A 20,623-nucleotide genomic window follows, 5' to 3' on the forward strand; every position below is an offset into this window, starting at 1 on the left:
GAGAACTCAGTGGAGTCTTACCATTGACTTCAGTGGATCAAGCCCATCATGGCAACTATCAACTTCCTCCACCTTTTACAGTGCTCAGAAATGATCCTTCTCCCATTGAAATCCTTAGGCGTTCACCTAAATAGGAACTGTGCATAAACTGAATAAGGACCTTCAGATTTCTCTTTTGTGTAGGTTCTTATACCACCATCATCACTGGGCAGCCAGGGCCCAGGACAGGTGAATCACTGAAACCAGATATGAGCTCTCCTCTATGTTGGGAGCAGAAGTTACCACCAGGAGAGCAAGGCCTGGGGAGAGGATATGGGACTGCTGGCAGAACCACTGGTTAATTTTACATCATTGACTGTTTTCAACTGGGAGCCATAGTTGTGTGTGGCTTTTGTAGGGATTACATGATGGCAGTGAAGGGTGTTTTTCATGAAGATGGCATGAGTTAACATTGCTGCAGAATTTGGCCAATCATGCTCCGGCGCCTACTCAAAGTCCTGCTCTTGGGCCACCCTACAAAGAGTAACGAATTTATCAACATCTGACCCATCATCTCCTCTTTCCCCCCCACACCAAATTTTTTCATGGAACATCTATACTAGAATAGTGGAAGAAAAAACATTATCGTCCAATATATCTGAGAGCTCTCCAAGAAGGCATCTGACATTTTAACCTTCCAGACTCTTTACTGTTTCTATATCATTAATCACCATAATGTCTGGGCACCTTGGTTAATTTTTATCTAATAAAAGATGCAAATAATTCATTTTAACTACATTCCCTCTCTGAATCTAAATCTTTTATAAATGCCTAGGTAAATAAGGAAGCTGCAATTAGATAATTCTTCATAAATGTGTAATTTGCCTAGCTTCTAATTTAGAAGTAACCTAGTTGCTCTCTTGTAAATTAGTTTTTTGCCTTGTAAACCTTGAGCCTTAAGTCCAGCCTTAAGCCCACTAGTCAACTTCAGAGTTTTGTATTAAAAATGATTGCAGTATTTTAGTGGTTTCTGTTCTAGATAGACTCATATCCCATGTTCATCACTGTAGTATCTGCTACCTTTATTGATGCCATGAATTAATATATTATCTAATACTAACATGTTTTTAAATGATCATCTGTGGTACTATACAGCACACATCTGGGTCATTTTAGTATCAAAAGTCCTTATGATTATTGCACTGGATCCTTGGCTGGTGTAAATCAGCATAAGCTCCATTGATCTCAGCGCAGCTGCCTTCACAGCAGCTGAGGATCGGGTCCATTGTCCATGATCCAGATTCCTGTTGTGCAGTTCTTTTTTTTTACCCAAAAAATATTTCACATATTTTCCTTAAAAAATTGTTCTACAAGCGAAACAGTGGTGGCTTTTTTCTATTTTTTTTTTTTGATTTTTTTTTTATTCTGGATGTGTGAGGGCATTGATTAAGTAGCAAAAAATAAGGGAATTCAGAATATTCTCTCATAAAATAAGCAGGACTAAATGCTACAAGCAGTAGTAGAACCATCTGCCAGAACCAGACCTGTTTACTTCTAGCTATCTTCCTCCTCTCCCCTTCCCCCTCCAACCCCATGTCCTTAGCTCTGTGACGTGCCTGCTCCCAAGCCACAGTTGCCATGGAAGGAAAGCTCCAGTGGATGGGGAGTACACTGTGGAGCTGCTGCTCCACCTACCCCCAATCTGTCAGCTTTTCTTTTAGTCTGGCAGGGCAGGTAGAAGAGAGCATCAGGCCCAAAGCTAGAAGTGACTTACAAATCATTACCACCTGATGACTCTTTAATGGCCTGTGTGAAATAGGGCTGTGGACTATCAGTTGAGTAGCCAGTGAACCAGATGTCCTTATCAGAGAAGCCAATGTTCTAACAGACAAAGAGATTAAACTACCATCTCATTCCTTAAGGTGGTCCCTCAAGGTCCAGGCTGAGGCAGTGCCAGGTAAACCTGTGCTGTTTTAGGGGCAGAGCAGCGGACCTCCTTCCCTGGTGCTGCCAGCCCAGCATCTGTTCACGAGGAATAATAACCATTTAAAAGAAGCAGTGGGCTCTCTCTGCAGGGGCCAGGTGTGTTTGTTCCATGGTGCTTGTCTTCTGCAGTGTGCTTTGGAGTCTTACTCAGTGCCAATTGCATGGTGCCTTGCTACCATGTTAACTCAAGGGCTGCATATTCTAGGCACCAGACATTAAAGGCTTAAGTCATCCCTCTGCAGACACAGATCCTACCCACACATAACCAAGTGCACCTCCTCCTGCACCCCAATCCCCTGCCCCAGCCCAGAGTGCCCTCCTGCACCCAAACATCCTCCCGGAACCCACACCTCGCAACCCCCCTCAAACCCCAACTCACTGCCCCACCCCAGAGCCCACATCCACACCCCCTCCTACACTCTGAACCCCTCAGCCCCAGCCCAGAGCCCCCTCTTTCACCCCAAATCCCTCATCCCTGGCCCAACCCCAGAACCCACATTCCAGCCAGAGCCCCACCCCAGAACCCACATCCCACCTACCCTGTATTCCAACCCCCTGCCCCAGCCTGGACTCCTCTCCTTCACCCTGAACCCCTCATTTCTGGCCTCACCCAGAGCCTGCAGCTCCAGCCCAGAGCCCATACCCCCCTCCACACCCCAACCCCTGCCCCAGCCTGGTGAAAGTGAGTGAGAGTGGGGGCGAGCCAGTGATGGAGGGAGGGGGGATGGAGCGAGCAGGGGACGGGACCTCAGAGAAGTGGCAAAGCCTCGGAGAATGCCAGGGCAGGGGTGTTCAGTTTTGTGCAATTAGAAAGTTGACAACCCTATGAGAGCAGCAGCTGCCCGGGTAGCCAGGAGCTGCAGAGAAGCTGAAGCAGCAGCCATGTGGCGAGCTGGGAGCTGGAGAGAAGCTGAATTCGAAGCAGAATGCCCAGGAACCATGTGCAGAGCTGCGTCTGGACCAGGCTGTGCCTGGGTGCAAGTCTGTGTGGGGGAGCAGCAGTGGCTGCACAAGGAGCCAATGCGGAGGGGCCCCAATGAGAGAGACTAACTGAGCCTGGCTTAGAAACCCGTAAGCTCCTATTTGTTTGTCTAGAGACTGGACTGGAGGGAGCATCTCAGGCACTAGGCCTGAAAAGTCCCATCTCCACTAGACTGCCCTTCCCTTTCCTACCAACACTGGTAAAGGACCCTTTCCCGTAGCCATGTATCTAAGTGGTTTTTGGGACCCAGCAGGGCTAGTACCTACAGTGCTTGCCTTCAAGTGGTAGTACACCTGACATGTGACTGGCACCCTGGGGGGGCGGTGCGTGGCAATCATTAACTCCCTTGTAAAATAATTTCCTTCCTGTAAGACAAGGATGCTGTGAAAGCTTGCAGCTAGACAGCTGTCAATGACCGTTATTAACACTGACCAACCACATTGATCACTGAGACCCGGCAGCCAGGAACGAATGTTGTTATAACTTTTGCTCTGGGGAAAGCCTGCATCCTTGCTGTGCCAAGAGTGGATGGTAAAACTCTGTGAATTTTAAGAACTCTAGGTGGAAAAGGGAAAATGTGAGCTCATGTTTGAATGAGTCAGGCTACAGGTTTTTACATGAAAATGAAGAAAGTCTTAACGTGCTCATTGCTGTATACGTGCAGCCTTGCAACATTATCATGAGAATTTATCAGCCCAGGCACAAAAATCTTCTTGAGACCACCCTTAATGCCGTGGTGGTGACTGGCAGGAGGTGCTTGCCTGACAAAGTTGCTGACTTGGGGCAAACAGAATTTTACAAGGCTGGTGTAAGCGTAGCCAGGCTCTCCAGGGGTTGGAATAAGATGCTCTAAGTGTTTGTAGAACTGGTCTCATTTTTTCTAACTTTCACATTTTTGCCTTTTTTTTTTCCAAAATATTTCAAATGTTTTTCATGAAAGATGTTTGCCGTTTTTCAGCCAGCTCTAAGTGTCGGTGGGTACTTCTGCACTACAATAAAAGACCCACGGCATGGCTCCGGCTGGCCCAGTTAGTGGGCTCGGGCTGCAGAAATAAAAATTGCAGCGTAGACATTTGGGCTCGGGCTGCTGCCTGGGCTCTGAAACCCCATGAGGGGACTAACCAAGATTCCCCTTTGGCTTCTCTGATAAGAGCCTGTGTATTTGGAAGCAGAAGGGCCTGGTCTCCATTCCCCCAAGTCATGGAAGTCCCTTTGACTGTCTTGATCCATAGGCTGCTGAGAAAGCTCTGCCAGCTGATGCAGTATCGCTGGTAAGGATGAAAGAGATGATTGAGTGGCATACAGAAACCAGTCAAGGGAGAGGCAGCGCATCCCTGCAGAGATGGCTTAATAACATGGAGTGCTAGGACATTGCATTAACAAATACTGAACACTAGGGAATTGATCAAATTGCGCAGAGACCTTGCAGAATTAATACTGACTGAAACTTAAAAGTTCGCCACATTTGATGTGATCATAGCAATATAGGCTCAGACATTTACGCATCTGAATATACTTTTCTGTACAGCAGCACTCACACTTGCAAGGGAAAAGAGCAATTCCCTCTGATGAATGCAATGTAGCAGGTGTGTGCATTATGCCATTCTCTCGCTAACCTCATTTAATCCACTTCTGTCTGCCAGTTATCACAGCAGGGCATGAAAAATGAAAAATGCCTTTAAATGGTGACTTAAACAAGTGGCGTATTTGAGACTCTGTTACAAAAGCTGGCAGTGCCAGGATGTGTTAAAAAGATGCTCAGGGCGAGACTGAAGCTGAGCACTCAGTTTGTAGCTTTAAGGATGCAGAATTCGGCACCGTCCATTATGTGTTTATGTTGAAGGGTTCCCTCCTGCTGCAAGACTGAAGGAAAGATCTCTGCAAAGAAACGCTGCCTAATTAGATACTAGAGAGGCATTGTTACAACCTTTTGTGTTAGGGAACAAAAGGGCTGAAGCTCCTATAGTACATCAGATGCAGTATGGACTAGGGGCAAGGGCATTGGTCTGAGAAACCTGAATACTAGTCTTTGCTCTGCCACATACCTACTCTGCGACCTTGGGCATCTCACTGTCTTCCTCTTTCCCCTCCCATCCTTTGTCTGTCTAGATCAGGGGTGGGCAAACATTTTGGCTGGAGGTCCACATTGGGATTCCAAAACTGTATGGAGAGCCAGGTAGGGAAGGCTGTGCCTCCCCAAACAGCCTGGCCCCTGCCCCCTATCTGCCCCCTCCCACTTCCTGCCCCCTGACTGCTCCCCTAAGACCCCTCACCCATTCAAACTCCCCTGTTCCTTGTCCCCTGACTGCCCCCTCCTGGGACCCCCTGCCCCTGACCGCTCACCCCAGGACCCCACCCGCTATCCAACCCCCCCCCCTTCTCCCTGTCCCCTGACAGCCCCAACCCCTATCCACACCACCGCCCCCTGACAGGCCCCCAAGCCTATCCAACCCGCTGTTCCCCGTCCTCTGACCGCCCCCCAGAACCTCCGCCCCATCCAACTGCCCCATGCTCCCTATCCCCTGACTGCCCCCAGGACTCCCTGCCCCTTATCCAACCCACCCCCTGCTCCCCGTCCCCTTACCATGCCTTTCAGAGCAGCATGTCTGGCAACGTGCCACCTGGCCAGAGCCTGCCACGCAGCCCCCCACCCAGATCACTGGCAGCACAGTGAGCTGAGGCCGTGGGGGAGGGGGGCAGCAGGGGAGGGGCCGGGGCTAGCCTCCCGAGCCAGGAGCTCAAGGACTGGGCAGGATGGTAGTTTGCCCACCTCTGGTTTAGACTGTGTGTTTCTCAGGGCAGGAATTATGTACAGCACTTAACACAGTGGGGTTCCAATGAGACTTGGGGCATCTAGGTCCTATGGTAATACAAACCATTAACAGTGTATGTATGCAGGGCTGTGTTAATGGACTACACACCCATAAGCCAAGTCTAAAACAAGGAGATTTTTTAAAGAGTTCCCTGTTATAGCTAACGCTGGTTCAGCACTACTGGTATTAGCAGCATTGGGAGCCCTAGTATAAACGGGGTGCCAGCCTTTTAAGCACCATATTGAATAGATCTGCTTTATGCAAGATTAGATGACACATTTCCTAACATGCCAGAGGCCCGTCTACCCTAGTCCTCTCTCTGTTGCTAATACCCGTGGAGGTCAACTAGTCTTGGAAATGCTGGGAAAGTTCTTGAAATATTTCCCTATCGTAAACAAAGTCGAAATTTCAGTTTCTAACCATGATAGTGGTAAGTGTAAATCAGCAGCTGTGAGCATCATTTACTTTACAAAAGATCCTAACATAAGGCAGTGGTTCTTTACCAGGGATAGAGGTCTTCCATCAACTCATCTAGACATTTGCCTCGTTTTACACCAGGCTACATAAAAAATACTAGTGAAGTCAGTACAAACAAAAATTTCATACAGACAATGACTTGTTTATGCTGCTTTATATTTTCTGCATTGAAATGTAAATACAATATTTATATTCCAATAGATTGATTTTATAATTATATGGTACAAATGAAAAAGTCAGCAATTTTTCAGTAGTACTGCGCTGTGACACTTTTGTATTTTCGTTTAAGCAAGTAGTTTTTAAGTGAGGTGAAACTTGGGGTACACAAGACAAATCTGGCTCCTGAAAAGGGTACAGTAGGAATGGTTAAGAGCCAATGACATAAGGTATTTGTGAAAAGAGCAACCAGAATGAATATTTTCAAACCTGGGTCTCTAAAATTAGACACTTATGTAGAAAAGTCCTGATTTTTTCCCCAGAAACGTTGAGCACTTGCAATTCTCATTGACTTCAGTGTCAATGCAGATGTTCAGTGTATGTGCGCACACCGTGTTCTATTTTATCTAATCTAATTTTAGGGTTTTGTCCTGCCACCCATCACCATGGTATCTGGATGCCTTCCAAATAAAATCAGGAGCAATTGCAAAATCCCTGTTGGACTCTATAGCATCTCTGGCACTTCTCCCTTTATAGGTTAAAGAAAAATCTACTTAGGGTATTAATTGCTTGTTTTATTTGCCTGATTTCTTTGTGTTAGTGTTTCAATTTTATTTTTCAGGGGATGTTTGAGTCACTGGGGTATCAGTGTGAAGAATTACCTTGTACAAATTTCTTCTGTAGTCCTTTAAAATTGTGCTATATTTTCGGTAGAAATCATAAGACAGATGATGACACATGCAAGAATTTTCTGGACGGGGTATATATAAAAACATGAGATGTTATCATGTAATTAGTGATGTACGTAGTCAGACCAAAAAAGCATAATCTGTGCCATCACTGCTTAAGTATAAAATTAACTTTCTCTGATCCATTTCTGCATAGAAGAAGGAGAGGATAATGAAGCAGTGCCATGTCATGCACTCAGATGCAGCACATTAACTAAGTCATGGGACAAAATCGGCCTCGGTGTTAGCCTACTGGATTTCCAGCTTGCCTATTCCAGCTTTATAAATCATAAAAATATTTGGTAATGGATGCTCCCTGGACTGGTGACTACAGCGTATGGCAACAGTGCAATGTATTAGTTAAGTCTCTTGGTCTACATCCATCAGTGCTGCCTATATGACCCTGATACGTTAAAACTCCTTATACACTTTATGATTACAAAAATTGAGACCTTGGAGAAGGTGTCAGGATTTTGTAGTTCCATAGAGTCTGCTCAATAGAGTTACTTAGGCCATTTGAGGAGTGTTGGTTTGCTTTGAATAGGTCGTGGCCCTGGTTCAGCACTGAACATAAGCGGCTGCTTGAGTCCTTCTTTACTCAGCAAACCGCTTACAGGCACACTGAAGTGCTTTGCTGAGTTGGGGACTGTGTTCCCAGGCTGATTGCTTGGGTGGCGACTGTGAATGTCTTTTCTTAGCATTTCCCAGCGTAAAAATCCATCTGTTTGGGAATTGCTGCTGGAGCCGTACTCCTCTTCTGGACTATGTATGACATGCCTAAACTATGGGGAAGATTTAAAGGCAATTTAACCCTTTAGTTTCCAGAAAGCAGAAACCCCTCAATGTGTAGCCATCCCCAACGGTCTGTCCTGCTGGATTCCTCATTAGTCACCATCCTTCACTGTCCTCCTGGCTGTTGGCACATAGCTTCTTCCTAATGCATCCATGGCCCTGTGCTCTCCTATTGGCTGGCACGGAGAGCCAGCAGCTCTTCTGGGTCTCCTTGTGTGCCTTCTTAGCTCCCGACCCATTCCGGTTCCTGCCTTCTTTCCTCCAGCCAGCTGCTGCTGTTCCTTCTTTCCCCCACTCCTCCCCCTCCTGCCAGAGATTGCTTCCCAACCTTCAGGCCCGGAAAATTCAAATCAAGAGCGAGGGGGGTTCACCTGGATAAGCATAAGCATGATAGTTACACAGCCACAATCTGAGACATTGGGAATCAGGAAAACCAGAAACTGAGCAGTGGATCAGACCACGAACTAAACCAGCTTTATGTGAGAACTCTATACCATGGAACAAGGGCACGTGAAAGCATTTTCTGTCATGCATAGAGGACTGGAGCCTGTATTTTTATCAGATCCCTAGATTCTTCCCTTTCTAAAATCCCGTTTTGTTTCCCTTCCTTTCTTCGTGTGCATTTTATACTGTAGCTTTTCTGAACATTCCCACTATTTTGTAAGATAATTTTCTTGTTTTGTTTCTTGCATTTGCCAAAATCCAAAATTCTCATTCTTTTTTTCACAAATATCCAGGAGAGAAAAATCTTCAATAAAGATAACAACCTTGAAAGACTTAAATTCATGATCAAATAACCACACAAAACCAAAGCCACCTAGGAGCTGGACCTGCTGGCTGCTTCTGGAGTGCCACAGGAAGCCTGCCTTAATGCTGCAGCGCTGCCGACCGGACTTTTAATGGCCTGGTCGGCGGTGCTGACCGGAGCCGCAAGAGTCCCATTTTGACTGGAAGTTCCCGTTGAAAACCAGACCCCTGGTCACCCTACATGGTGGACACAGATGGCCTGAGCAGCAGCTAGTGGTGGCGCTGGCCCTGGGGCCCCCCGGAGCAGGGGTGCCCTAGAGGTCCCCCAGAGCAGCAGCCCCTGGTTGGCCCCCTGAGCAGCGGTTTCCTGGCCTCCCCCCCCCCCCCCGCTAAGATTTAATCTCTGGTGTTTACAGTAAAGGTCATGGATAGGCCACGGGCTGTGAATTTTTATTTGTTGCCCATGACTTGTCCATAAATTTACTAAAAATACCCATGACTAAATCGTAACCTTGAGCATAATATCTGGCTCTTAGATAGCACTTTGGAGTTCAGTAACTCAGACATAGGTTAGGGGGTTGTTATAGAAGTGGATGGGTGAGATTCTGTGGCCTGCATTGTGCAGGAAGTCAGACTACATGATCATAATGGTCCCTTCTGACCTTAAAGTCTATGAGTAGACCTCAAAGCATGGTCAGGATCATTAGCCCATTCTACAAATGGGGTAACTGAGGCACAGGGTAGGGGTGAAGTGACTTCCTCAAGCTCATCCAGCAGCAGAGCCAGGAATAGAACCCAGGCCCCCTGAAGCTTAGTTTGGGGCCTTAGGCTATTAGGTCACACTGCCGCCCCGATATTCAAACATTGCACCAGCCTACTGGCAACCCTATAGCTGTCTCCTGCGTATTCCTCCTCCTTGTCCTTTCTTCCCCAGTGTCCTTATCATGATCACTTCGGATTGTCAGATCACTAAAGCAAGGACTGTGGCTTGATTTGCTATATGCTGGCTTGTGATTTAGGCTTGCACATCTCTGGGAAAGTAAGTACCCCTATACCAGTTTGCAGGCCACCTGCACCTCGGTTCTGGAGGCACTGTGTTCCTGCTCCCCAACAGCCCTATGCTGGTGCAGGTGGCTGGGCGGGAGGGGGGAATGTGTCAACAGTTGCCCGCTTTCCCCATCCCTATATGCAGGACACCATAGCTGAACTGGTGCAGGGATGGCATAGTTGAATACTGGTATATTACTATTCTCGTACAGACACACACTTCCCCCTCTTAACCTCCAGGGCAAGGAGAAGGCAGGGAAGAAACTGAAGCTACCTCCCAAGGCTACTCCTGTCACAGGCCAGTTTCACATGTCATCTCCTGCTCAGGGCTGTACTACTCCTAAGTACAGTGTCACCCAGCCCTGCAACGCTCCGCACTATTGCTAACAATGAACATTTACAGTCACTGAGTGCTACAGTTGTTCTTGGTGCTTCATTGTTTACATGGACATTTTGAAACTTGGAGTAATAGCGTGTGTGTCTTAACACGTGAACTGCAAAACAGCGACCACATTCGGCATGTGGAGATTGAGAATCAGCTAGAATGCAGAAGAAATGAGCTTCAGAAAAGGCAGCAGAGCTCAGCTGCCTGCCATAATCTGTTCGCTGGGAGTGGTTTAAAATACTGTAGATATGAAATATGTTGCAACTAAACCTAAGCCTTGTTTATTATTAGTCTATTTACATATTAACCCTTGACTTAACTGGCTCTCTCTCCCTTCCTTCAGCACATTAAGCTCTAACCTCAGTAACTGGCCCGTTATTCTCCTGCAATAGAGAAAGTATCCAGAATGAGCATCTGCAGTACTTCCCACATGGCTCCCCTAACCTTACATTTGGGAATATTTCTGCTCTCCTAGGCAACTGTCACCAACACGACCATTTTCCTTTCAAACCACCCAGATGCCTTCGCTGTCTGTAAACTGTTAGGAGTACCAATACACAGCCAGATCACAACATACGTCCCCTGGGGAAGCCCCAGTGTACTTGAGGATGCCTGGACACAGGCTAAAGAAAGTAGTGGACCGAAACAGGTCTTGAGCCTGGGAAAGGGGTGGATTTAAAGGCAGCCTTCCCAATCTGAGCCATGTATGGTGTGCCCATTAGCTTTGCATAGCCTAGGAAAAGCAAAAGAGGCCAGAGTTCCATCTGTGAAGTGGTTTATTAAATATTGCTGAAGACTTCCACTAGCAGCTTGTAACATTCAGTGAATGCGAAAGTCCAGCAAAGCTCTGTTTGGTTTCTCCTGCCAAATTTTTCATGGCAGACTTTTCAACAGATTCTTTAATTGGACATCATTATTATTGGAACGGTACATGAATTAATAGGAGGCCACCAGGCGCCTTCAGTAAAGTCATTGTTTTCAATTAATTCCATGAAGATTATTCTATTAATTCAACTAGCTTTCTACATCATCGGCACATTAGTATGATTGCTAATTTTAATTATGTGTGTCCTCACTGAATCGGGCTCGTTTGAAAACAAGGGCTTCACAGGCTCCATATTAAAACCACAAATGTATGGATACAATGATGGAGGGAACCGGGAATGAATTAAAAGGATACGTTTGATACGAACATTGTTATGTAAATTCTTTTTAGGGGTCTGATTCTGAGCCATTGAACTTAATGGGAACTTTACCATTGATTTCAACAGCTCCAGGATAAGCCTGTACAGAAATAGTATAGTAATTTTGCTCCCACCCGATAGGGTATGCCAAGTAATGGTGGGTTTGCCAACCCTGGCTTCACTTTTTGCTCATAAAATTTAGGTCAGTTAGATGTCTTAAATGCCTGATTGTGGCTTTGCATCAGCCAGTCTGATACCCTGCCATCTACCTGCCTTGAAGATGGGCTGGAAGAATTTTGAGTGTGTTATGCTTGTTAGCAGTTTTAGACTCATAGACTCATAGACTTATAGACTCATAGGTCAGAAGGGACCAATCTGATCATCTAGTCTGACCTCCTGCACAAGGCAGGCCACAGAACCCCACCCATCCAATTTTATAACAACCCCTATCCCAGGACCGAGTTATTGAAATCCTCAAAAATGGTTTGAAGACCTCAAGCTGCAGAGAAACCACCAGCAAGCGACCCGTGCCCCACGCTGCAGAGGAAGGCGAAAAACCTCCAGGGCACCTGCCAATCCGCCCTGGAGGAAAATTCCTTCCCGACCCCAAATATGGCGATCAGCTAAACCCTGAGCATGTGGGCAACAGTCACCAGCTAGCACCCAAGAAGGAATTCTCCGCAGCAACTCAGTACCCATCGCATGCAACATCTCCCCGCAGACCATTGAGCAGACCTGTCTGGTGGTAATTCAAGATCAATTGCCCAAATTAATGATCCTATCATAACATCCCCTCCATATACTTAGCAAGCTTTGTCTTAAAGCCAGGAAAGTCTTTTGCCCCTACTACTTCCCTCGGAAGGCTATTCCAGAACTTCACTCCCCTAATGGTCAGAAACCTTCGTCTAATTTCAAGTCTAAACTTCTTAATATCCAGTTTGTACCCATTCGTCCTCGTGGCTACATTAGTACTAAACTTAAATAATTCCTCTCCCTCCCTAACGTTAACCCCCTTGATATATTTATATAGAGCGAGCATATCCCCCCTCAGCCTTCTTTTGGCCAGGCTAAACAAGCCAAGCTCTTTGAGTCTCCTTTCATAAGGCAGTTTTTCCATTCCTTGGATCATCCTTGTAGCCCGTCTCTGAACCTGTTCCAGTTTGAATTCATCCTTCTTGAACATGGGACACCAGAACTGCACACAGTATTCCAGATGGGGTCTCACCAACGCCTTATACAACGGTACTAACACCTCCTTATCCTTGCAGGAAATACCTCGCCTGATGCATCCCAAAATCGCATTTGCTTTTTTAACAGCCGTATCACATTGGCGACTCATAGTCATCCTGCTATCAACCAGTACCCCAAGGTCCTTCTCTTCCTCCGTCGCTTCCAACTGATGCGCCCCCAACGTATATCCAAAATTCTTATTATTAATTCCTAAATGCATGACCTTGCACTTTTCACTATTGTATTTCATCCTATTTCTATTACTCCAGTTTACAAGGTGGTTCAGATCTTCCTGAATAGTATCCCTGTCCTTCTCCGTGTTAGCAATACCCCCCAGCTTCGTGTCATCCGCAAACTTTATTAGCACATTCCCGCTCTTTGTGCCAAGGTCAGTAATAAAAAGGTTAAATAAGATCGGTCCCAAAACCGATCCTTGAGGGACTCCACTGGTGACCTCCTTCCAGTCCGACAGTTCACCTTTCAATACGACCCTCTGGAGTCTCCCCTTTAACCAGTTCCTTATCCACCTTACAACTTTCATATTCACTCCCAGCTTTTCCAATTTAACTAACAGCTCCGTGTGCGGAACCGTGTCGAACGCCTTACTGAAATCTAGGTAAATTATATCTACCGCATTTCCTTTATCTAAGTAATCCGTCACCTTCTCAAAGAAGGAGATCAGATTGGTTTGGCACGATCTACCTTTAGTAAATCCGTGTTGCAATTCGTCACAATTGCCATTGACCTCTATGTCCTTAACTACTTTCTCCCTTAAAATTTTTTCCAAGACCTTACATACTACAGACGTCAAGCTAACAGGCCTATAATTACCCGGATCACTCTTATTCCCTTTCTTAAAAATAGGAACTACATTTGCAATCCTCCAGTCATACGGCACAACCCCCGAGTTTATCGATTGCTTAAAAATTCTCGCTAACGGGCTCGCAATTTCACGCGCCAGTTCCTTTAATATCCTCGGGTGGAGATTGTCCGGGCCCTCCGACTTCGTCCCATCGAGCTGTTCAAGTACGGCCTCTACCTCAGTTGCGGTAATATCCACTTCCATATCCACATTCCCGTTTATCATCCCTCCATCATCGCAAGGTTCCTCACTAGTCTTATTAAAAACCGAGGCAAAGTACTCGTTTAGATGTTGGGCCATGCCTAGGTTATCCTTAACCTCCATTCCATCCTCAGTGTATAGCGGCCCCACTTCTTCTTTCTTTGTTTTCTCCTTATTTATGTGGCTGTAGAACCTTTTACTATTGGTTTTGATTCCCTTTGCAAGTTCCAGTTCAATGTGGCTTTTAGCCTTCCTCACTTTATCCCTACATGTTCTGACCTCAGCAAGGTAGCTTTCTTTACTGATCCTGCCTTCCTTCCACTCCCTGTAAGCTTTCTGCTTTTGTCTAATCCCCTCTCTGAGTTGCTTGCTCATCCAGTTTGGCCTACAACTCCTGCCCATGGTTCTTTTCCCCTTTCTCGGGATGCAGGCTTCCGACAGTCTCCGCAGCTGTGACTTAAAGTAATTCCAGGCCTCCTCCACATTTAAATCCACTAATTCCTCCGTCCAGTCCACTTCCCTAACTAATTTCCTTAACTCTTTAAAATTAGCCCTTGAGAAGTCAAAAACCCTAATCGCAGATCTACATTTGTTTATCCTTCCATCTAGTTTGAACTGAATCAGCTCATGAACACTCGAACCAAGGTTGTCCCCTACCACCATTTCTTCTACGAGGTCCTCACTGCTCACCAACACCAAGTCTAAAATGGCATCCCCTCTTGTAGGTGCTTCAACTACTTGATGAAGAAATCCATCTGCTATCACATCCAGAAAAATCTGACCCCTATTATTCGTGCAAGTACTCGTCCTCCAGTCTATATCCGGGAAGTTGAAGTCCCCCATAATCACACATTTCCCCTTTGTGTTTACTTCATTAAAGACATTAAAGAGGTCTCTATCCATATCCCAATCCGATCCCGGCGGTCTGTAGCACACCCCAAGCACTATCTCAGGGGAAGCTCTAGTTGCTTTTTTACCCAGCGTGATTTTTGCCCAGACGGACTCTGTCTTATCCATTCCATCGCATCTTATTTCGCTACATTTAATTTCATCATTGATGTACAAGGCTACTCCCCCACCTTTGCCTTTCTTCCTGTCTTTTCTGAACAGCACATAGCCTTCAATACCCGTGCTCCAGTCATGAGTACTATTCCACCAGGTTTCGGTAATCCCTATAATATCCGGCTTCACTTCCTGCACGAGTAACTCCAGTTCCTCCATCTTGTTACCTAGGCTCCTTGCATTAGTGTACAAACCTTTTAATTTTCGGCGTTTGGCGTCAGTGACATTCTTTCCCCCGGGCACTGAAAATGGAATCCTTGTTAGGGCACTCAGAACAGTGCAGGACATTGTAAATATAAAAGAATGGAAAAGAAGGAATCCGAGTGGGAGCATAAAAAATAGGCAGGATTTCTTTTTATTAAATAAAAAAAGTAATTAGTATTTCAACAAAAAGGGAAATAATATATTACTAGGGCTGTCATAAACAGATAGCTAAGGGTTAATGTCTCTTTCACCTGAAGCACCTGACCAGAGGACCAATCAGGAAACCGGATTTTTACAACTTTGGGTGGAGGGAATTGAGTGTCTAAGTCTTTTTTTTCTGTCTGCCTGCTTTCTCTGAGCTTTGGAGAAGTAGTTTCTACTTTCTAGTCTTCTGTTTCTAAGTGTAAGGACAAAAAGATCAGATAGTAAGTTATATGGTTTCTTTTCTTTGGTATTTGCATGAATATAAGTGCTGGAGTGCTTTGATTTGTATTCTTTTTGAATAAGGCTGTTTATTCAATATTCTTTTAAGCAATTGACCCTGTGTTGTATCATCTAAATACAGAGAGAACATTTGTATGTATTTTTCTTTCTTTTTATATAAAGCTTTCTTTTAAGACCTGTTGGAGTTTTTCTTTACTCAGGGAAATTGAGTCTGTACTCACCAGGGAATTGGTGGGAGGAAGAAATCGGGGAGATCTGTGTGTTGGATTGCTAGCCTGATTTTGCATTCCCTCTGGGGGAACAGGAAAGTACTTTTTGTTTCCAGGATTGGGAACAGAGAGGGGGAGTCTCTCTATGTAGTTTCACAGAGCTTGTGTCTGTGTATCTCTCCAGGAGCACCTGGAGGGGGGAAGGGAAAAAGGATTATTTCCCTTTGTGGTGAGACTCAAGGGATTTGGGTCTTGGGGTCCCAGGGAAGGTTTTTCAGGGGGACCAGAGTGCCCCAAAACACTCTAATTTTTTGGGTGGTGGCAGCAGGTACCAGGTCCAAGCTGGTAACTAAGCTTGGAGGTTTTCATGCTAACCCCCATATTTTGGACGCTAAGGTCCAAATCTGGGACTAAGGTTATGTCAAGGGCTAGCATGAAACATGTGTCTGCCTTCACCTCAGTCGCTTTGCCTTTATGGGTATGTGTATGCAGCCAAAGCTGAGCATGTGCTAGTTTACCTGAGCGAGCTTGAGTCCAGCTAGTGTGAGTAGCAATAGCATAAGAACATAAGAACTGCCATATTGGGTCAGACCAATGGTCCATCCAGCCCAGTATCCTGTCTTCTGACAATGGCCAAGGCCAGGTGCCCCAGAGGGAACGAACAGAACAGGGAATCTGTCACCCATTCCCAGCTTCTGGCAAACAGAGGCTAGGGACACAATCCCTGCCCATCCTGGCTATTGATGGACCTATGCTCCATGAATTTATCTAGTTCTTTTTGAACCCTGTTAGTCTTGGCCTTCACAACATCCTCTGGCAAAGAGTTCCTCACAGGTTGTCTGTGCATTCTGTGAAAAAATGCTTCCTTTTGTTTGTTTTAAACCTGCTGCCTATTAATTTAATTTGGTGACCCCTAGTTCTTGTGTTATGAGAAGGAGTAAATAACACTTCCTTATTTTCTTTCTCCACATCAGTCATGATTTTATAGACCTCTATCATATCCCCCCTTAGTCGTCTTTTTTCCAAGCTGAAAAGTCCCAGTCTTATCTCTCCTCATATGGCAGATGGTCCATACTCCTAATCATTTTTGTTGCCCTTTTCTGAACCTTTTCCAATTCCAATATATCTTTTTTGAGATGGGGCCACCACATCTGCACACAGTATTCAAGATGTGGACATACCAGGGATTTATATAGAGGCAATATGATATTTTTTGTCTTATTATCTATCCTTTTCTTAATGATTCCCAACATTCTGTTTGCTTTTTTGACTGATGCTGCACATTGAGTGGGTGTTTTCAGAGAACTATCCACAACGACTCCAAGATCTTTCTTGAGTGGTAACAGCTAATTTAGACCCCCATCAATTTTATAAGTATAGTTGGGATTATGTTTTTCAATGTGCATTACTTTGCATTAATCAACATTGAATTCATCTGCCATTTTGTTGCCCAGTCACCCAGTTTTCAGAAATCCTTTTGTAGCTCTTTGCAGTCTGCCTGGGACTGAACTATCTTGAGTAATTTTGTATCATCTTCAGTTTTTGCCACCTTACTGTTTACCCATCTTTCCAGATCATTTATGAGTATATTAAATAGAACTAGGCCCAGTACAGACTCCTGGGGGACACCACTATTTACTTCTCTCCATTCTGAAAACTGACTATTTATTCCTACCCTTTCTTTCCTATCTTTTAACTAGCTCTGGGGAGGGATAGCTCAGTGGTTTGAGCATTGGCCTGTTAAACCCCATGTTATGAGTTCAATTCCTGAGGGGGCCACTTAGGGATCTGGGGCAAAATCAGTACTTGGTCCTGCTAGTGAAGGCAGGGGGCTGGACTCAATGACCTTCCAAGGTCCCTTTCAGTTCTAGGAGATTGGTATATCTCCTGTTATTTCCTACAATAGCAGATCTAAAGGTAGCCAGCCTACAGCAAAAAAACCTTCAGGACCAGTCTTCAAAGAGAAACTGTCTGCAAATTTGACACCGTCAGCTCAGGATTAAACAAAGACTGTGAATGGCTTGCCAACTACAAAACCAGTTTCTCTTCCCTTGGTGTTCTCACACTTCAACTGCTAGAAGAGGGCCTCATCCTCCCTGAATGAACTAACCTCGTTATCTCTAGCCTGCTTCTTGCTTGCCCCTGGAAATTTCCACTACATGCATCCGATGAAGTGGGTATTCACATGGGTTGTAGAAGCTTGTTCCTTTGGTCCTGAGTTCTGTTCCCAGCCCTCCTGGCGCTTGCAGCTGTACACTCTTAGTGTGCAGTGCGTACCATTGGCAGCAATGAGGAACGGCCACGCTGGGCACCCTGCTCCTGCTCAGGTTTAGCCAGGCTGGTCCTCTGTCATGACCAAGGGGAATAGCAGGGCCAAAGTTGAGTGAGTGGTGATGCGATCTGGTTAAAGAGGGTCTCAGAGCTGCACTGCTCAGGATTAGCCCCATGGCTTCTGTGCACCAGGTAACACACTACTCACTGACCGTACATGCCTCCCTCCTCCCCCATCACAACAGATGGGCCGTGGGGCCAAACTACAGTGGGTGCACTGTGCAGTGGGGCAGCCATTTGTTGCTCCTCCCCGCTGCTGTGGGACTGGCTCCTGCTTCAGGGCTCTCCCCCTGGGGCCTATGCAGCCTCACACTACTTTCTGCAGCCCATGTACCCTCTCAGGGATGGGGAGTGATGCTGCCCCAGGGCAGGCTGGGAGGGAAAGCAGAGGCTGAGTGATACAGACTCAGCAGGCGGGCGTTGGGGTCAGCAGCTGCAGTGGGAGTGTCTCCACAGGATTGAGAGTACGTACCACAGGAACAATTTCTTAGGGTGACCCTTCCCCCCCGCCCCATCATTCTGCTGACCCTGGTGGACTGCTATGAAGTGGTTCTGCAATGTCACTTGTAACTGAGAGATTGAATTCATGATTTGAGGCAAGAATGACCTGGCTTCAGATCATCTGGTCTGATCCCTGAACATTGTCTGTTATTACAATAGGCTTTTCCCAGCTCCTCAGTAGTCTCAATAGCTCTGCTGTGATGCTAACTGAATTCCTGAAGTCTGTGGGTCATCTCCTTTCTGATTCTTACCATTCATAGGACTGTGCAGCAGGGAAATGTGAAGGGAAGGGAGTGCATCTAAACCTTTGACTTAATTATCCTTAACTAAGAAGGATCAGTAAAGGACATGGATATAAAGATAGAATTAGGCAGAAGAAATTTGTACCCTAGATCACTGGATTGTCCCTGCTGAAGGGAAAGGAGAGACATATTTGCATGCCAGGCTTCTGTAATTTTAAACTTGTGCTTCGTTCCTTCTGGTGACAAGGTCGTACAGTTCCTATTCCAGCCACTGGCCTGTGGATACATATCAAGGGTGGTAAACGGAGTAGAGAGGGCAGCAACTGCATTAGCAATTTGAACAGGAGATTCCACTCTGACATAATGGTGGCAGCTTTCTTCTTAATCCTCATGGTAGGCCCGGGGAGGTGGGGGTTAATTATGAATCAGCAAATCATAGCAGTGTGCTAACAAATCTGCCGCTGCAGCTGAGATGGCATTTCAGCAACAAGCCCCAGATCTCCTATTTCTTCCTAGTCCTCCCTCTGACACATCCACTGTCGTCCTGAGAAGGTATTTCCTGTGTGCCACTATCCTGATTTCCCACGTATCTGCAAGCTGAGCTAAATCCTGCACAACGGCCATTGTTTACCCAATGTGTCATGCTTCCTGTTGACACAGAAAGAGACTTCGCTTGCCATGGTACTTCAACTTGTTTTCATGTCATTCATGCACAGGGTTTTGTGATCTACCATCTGTTGCTGGCTTAACCCATTTTGTCCCCTTGGAGTTCCTTCTTCCTTTTTAAAATTTAATGTTATTATCTTTAAACCCTGGTGCCAGGCTGCAGATGCTGTCCTCCGTGTACAGATCTGTGCAGGAACCCTGGGTGGTGAGGAGGAATATCTCCATGACCCAGCCACCTTTACCTTTGGGCCCAACAGAAGAGGATACCTGACTGGGGAGGAGATGGCTGGGCAGGAGCAGGGCCAGAGGAAGTGTGAAACTCATTGCTACAGGAGCAAGGCCAGAGGAAGTGTGGAACTCCATGACCGCAGGATTTTTCTCATCCCTTTCTCATAAGAAGGATGGTCGTGTGGTTAAGGCTTTTGTTGCACCTTCCTCTGAAGCATGAAAGCATCTATTGCCCGCTATTGGAAGGGACAGGGTGTTGGACTAGATTGGCTGGGAATCTGGTTGAGCTTGTTAGTTCTTTGGGGCTAGGCCTCAGGAGAGCTGGGTTCAATTCTTGGCTGTGCCTCAGATGTTTTGGGGCAGGTTATTTAAATAATCTCTGTGAGCCTTAGTTCCACTGTTTTAAATGGTGATGATAATAGTCTCTTTGGCAGTCTTGTCAGTTCAGTGAGGCAGGGGGTTTCTCTCGTGTCTGTGTATGGCATCTAGCATATTGGGGCCCTTCTCTTAGTTGGGCCCTCAATGCTACTGTACTCTAAATAACAATCACCTTCAGATGCAATTGCAGTAAATGAGAGCACCTGTTGCATGTGTCTGGGACCAGAACTCCCTCTGTATTTTTGTGTTTGACTTTACTTCATTAATTTTCTGTTGTTCTGCCCTGCCATCTCTATACAGTCTATTTATTCCCCTGATGCTTGCTACCTAGTGCTAATTTGTCACTGTTTCTCATCTTTTTCTGCCCCTGGCTATGCATGTTGCGTTGTCTTACTGCTCCTGTGACTTTCAATGCAGCAGTGTTTGGATTTTTAAAAACACCAGTGCTTCTGAACCTCTGGGGACAAACATCATGCGTGCAATCAAGGAATAAAAATATTCAGCGCCCTAGGCTGTGTCTTGCATAAATATATTTTAAAAGTCTGTACTGCTTTTTAAAATGTTTCTCACTCTAAATACACAGCAGGTTCCGTAAAGATCCTAACCGTGACGTACTCCAGCAGAATGTGAGTGCGCAACATATGCTACCAACACCTCATCCCCAGAAATGCATTCTCAGTCTTGTTAAGGCCCAGCTGTTGCAAATTCTTGTGCACGTGTTCAACTTAAAGCATGTGAGTGGCCCTTTTGACGTCATTGAAGCTACTCAGCGTGGTTAACGTTAGGCAG

General features: G+C 45.8%; 1 protein-coding gene and 1 long non-coding RNA gene across 3 annotated transcripts in view; one reads left to right on the plus strand and one right to left on the minus strand.

The window, feature by feature from the left end:
- The window catches only part of LOC127045963 (uncharacterized), a 593,465-nt gene that overhangs the window by 348,085 nt on the left and 224,757 nt on the right, over positions 1-20,623 (minus strand). The window lies entirely within an intron of this gene.
- CRHR2 (corticotropin releasing hormone receptor 2) overlaps positions 1-20,623 on the plus strand; it is a 199,314-nt gene that overhangs the window by 92,143 nt on the left and 86,548 nt on the right. Inside the window, exon 1 of one of the 2 annotated variants that reach the window (XM_050942737.1) lies at positions 20,495-20,568. The exons of the other annotated variant lie outside the window; for it this stretch is intronic. Within the exon in view, the coding sequence (XP_050798694.1) occupies positions 20,567-20,568 (2 nt within the window). The 5' untranslated portion in view covers positions 20,495-20,566. Of the gene's footprint in view, positions 1-20,494; positions 20,569-20,623 lie in introns of those variants that run through there. 2 annotated transcript variants of the gene reach the window in all.

The sequence above is a fragment of the Gopherus flavomarginatus genome, chromosome 2 (assembly GCF_025201925.1).
Source record: "Gopherus flavomarginatus isolate rGopFla2 chromosome 2, rGopFla2.mat.asm, whole genome shotgun sequence".
Lineage (NCBI taxonomy): Eukaryota > Metazoa > Chordata > Testudines > Testudinidae > Gopherus > Gopherus flavomarginatus.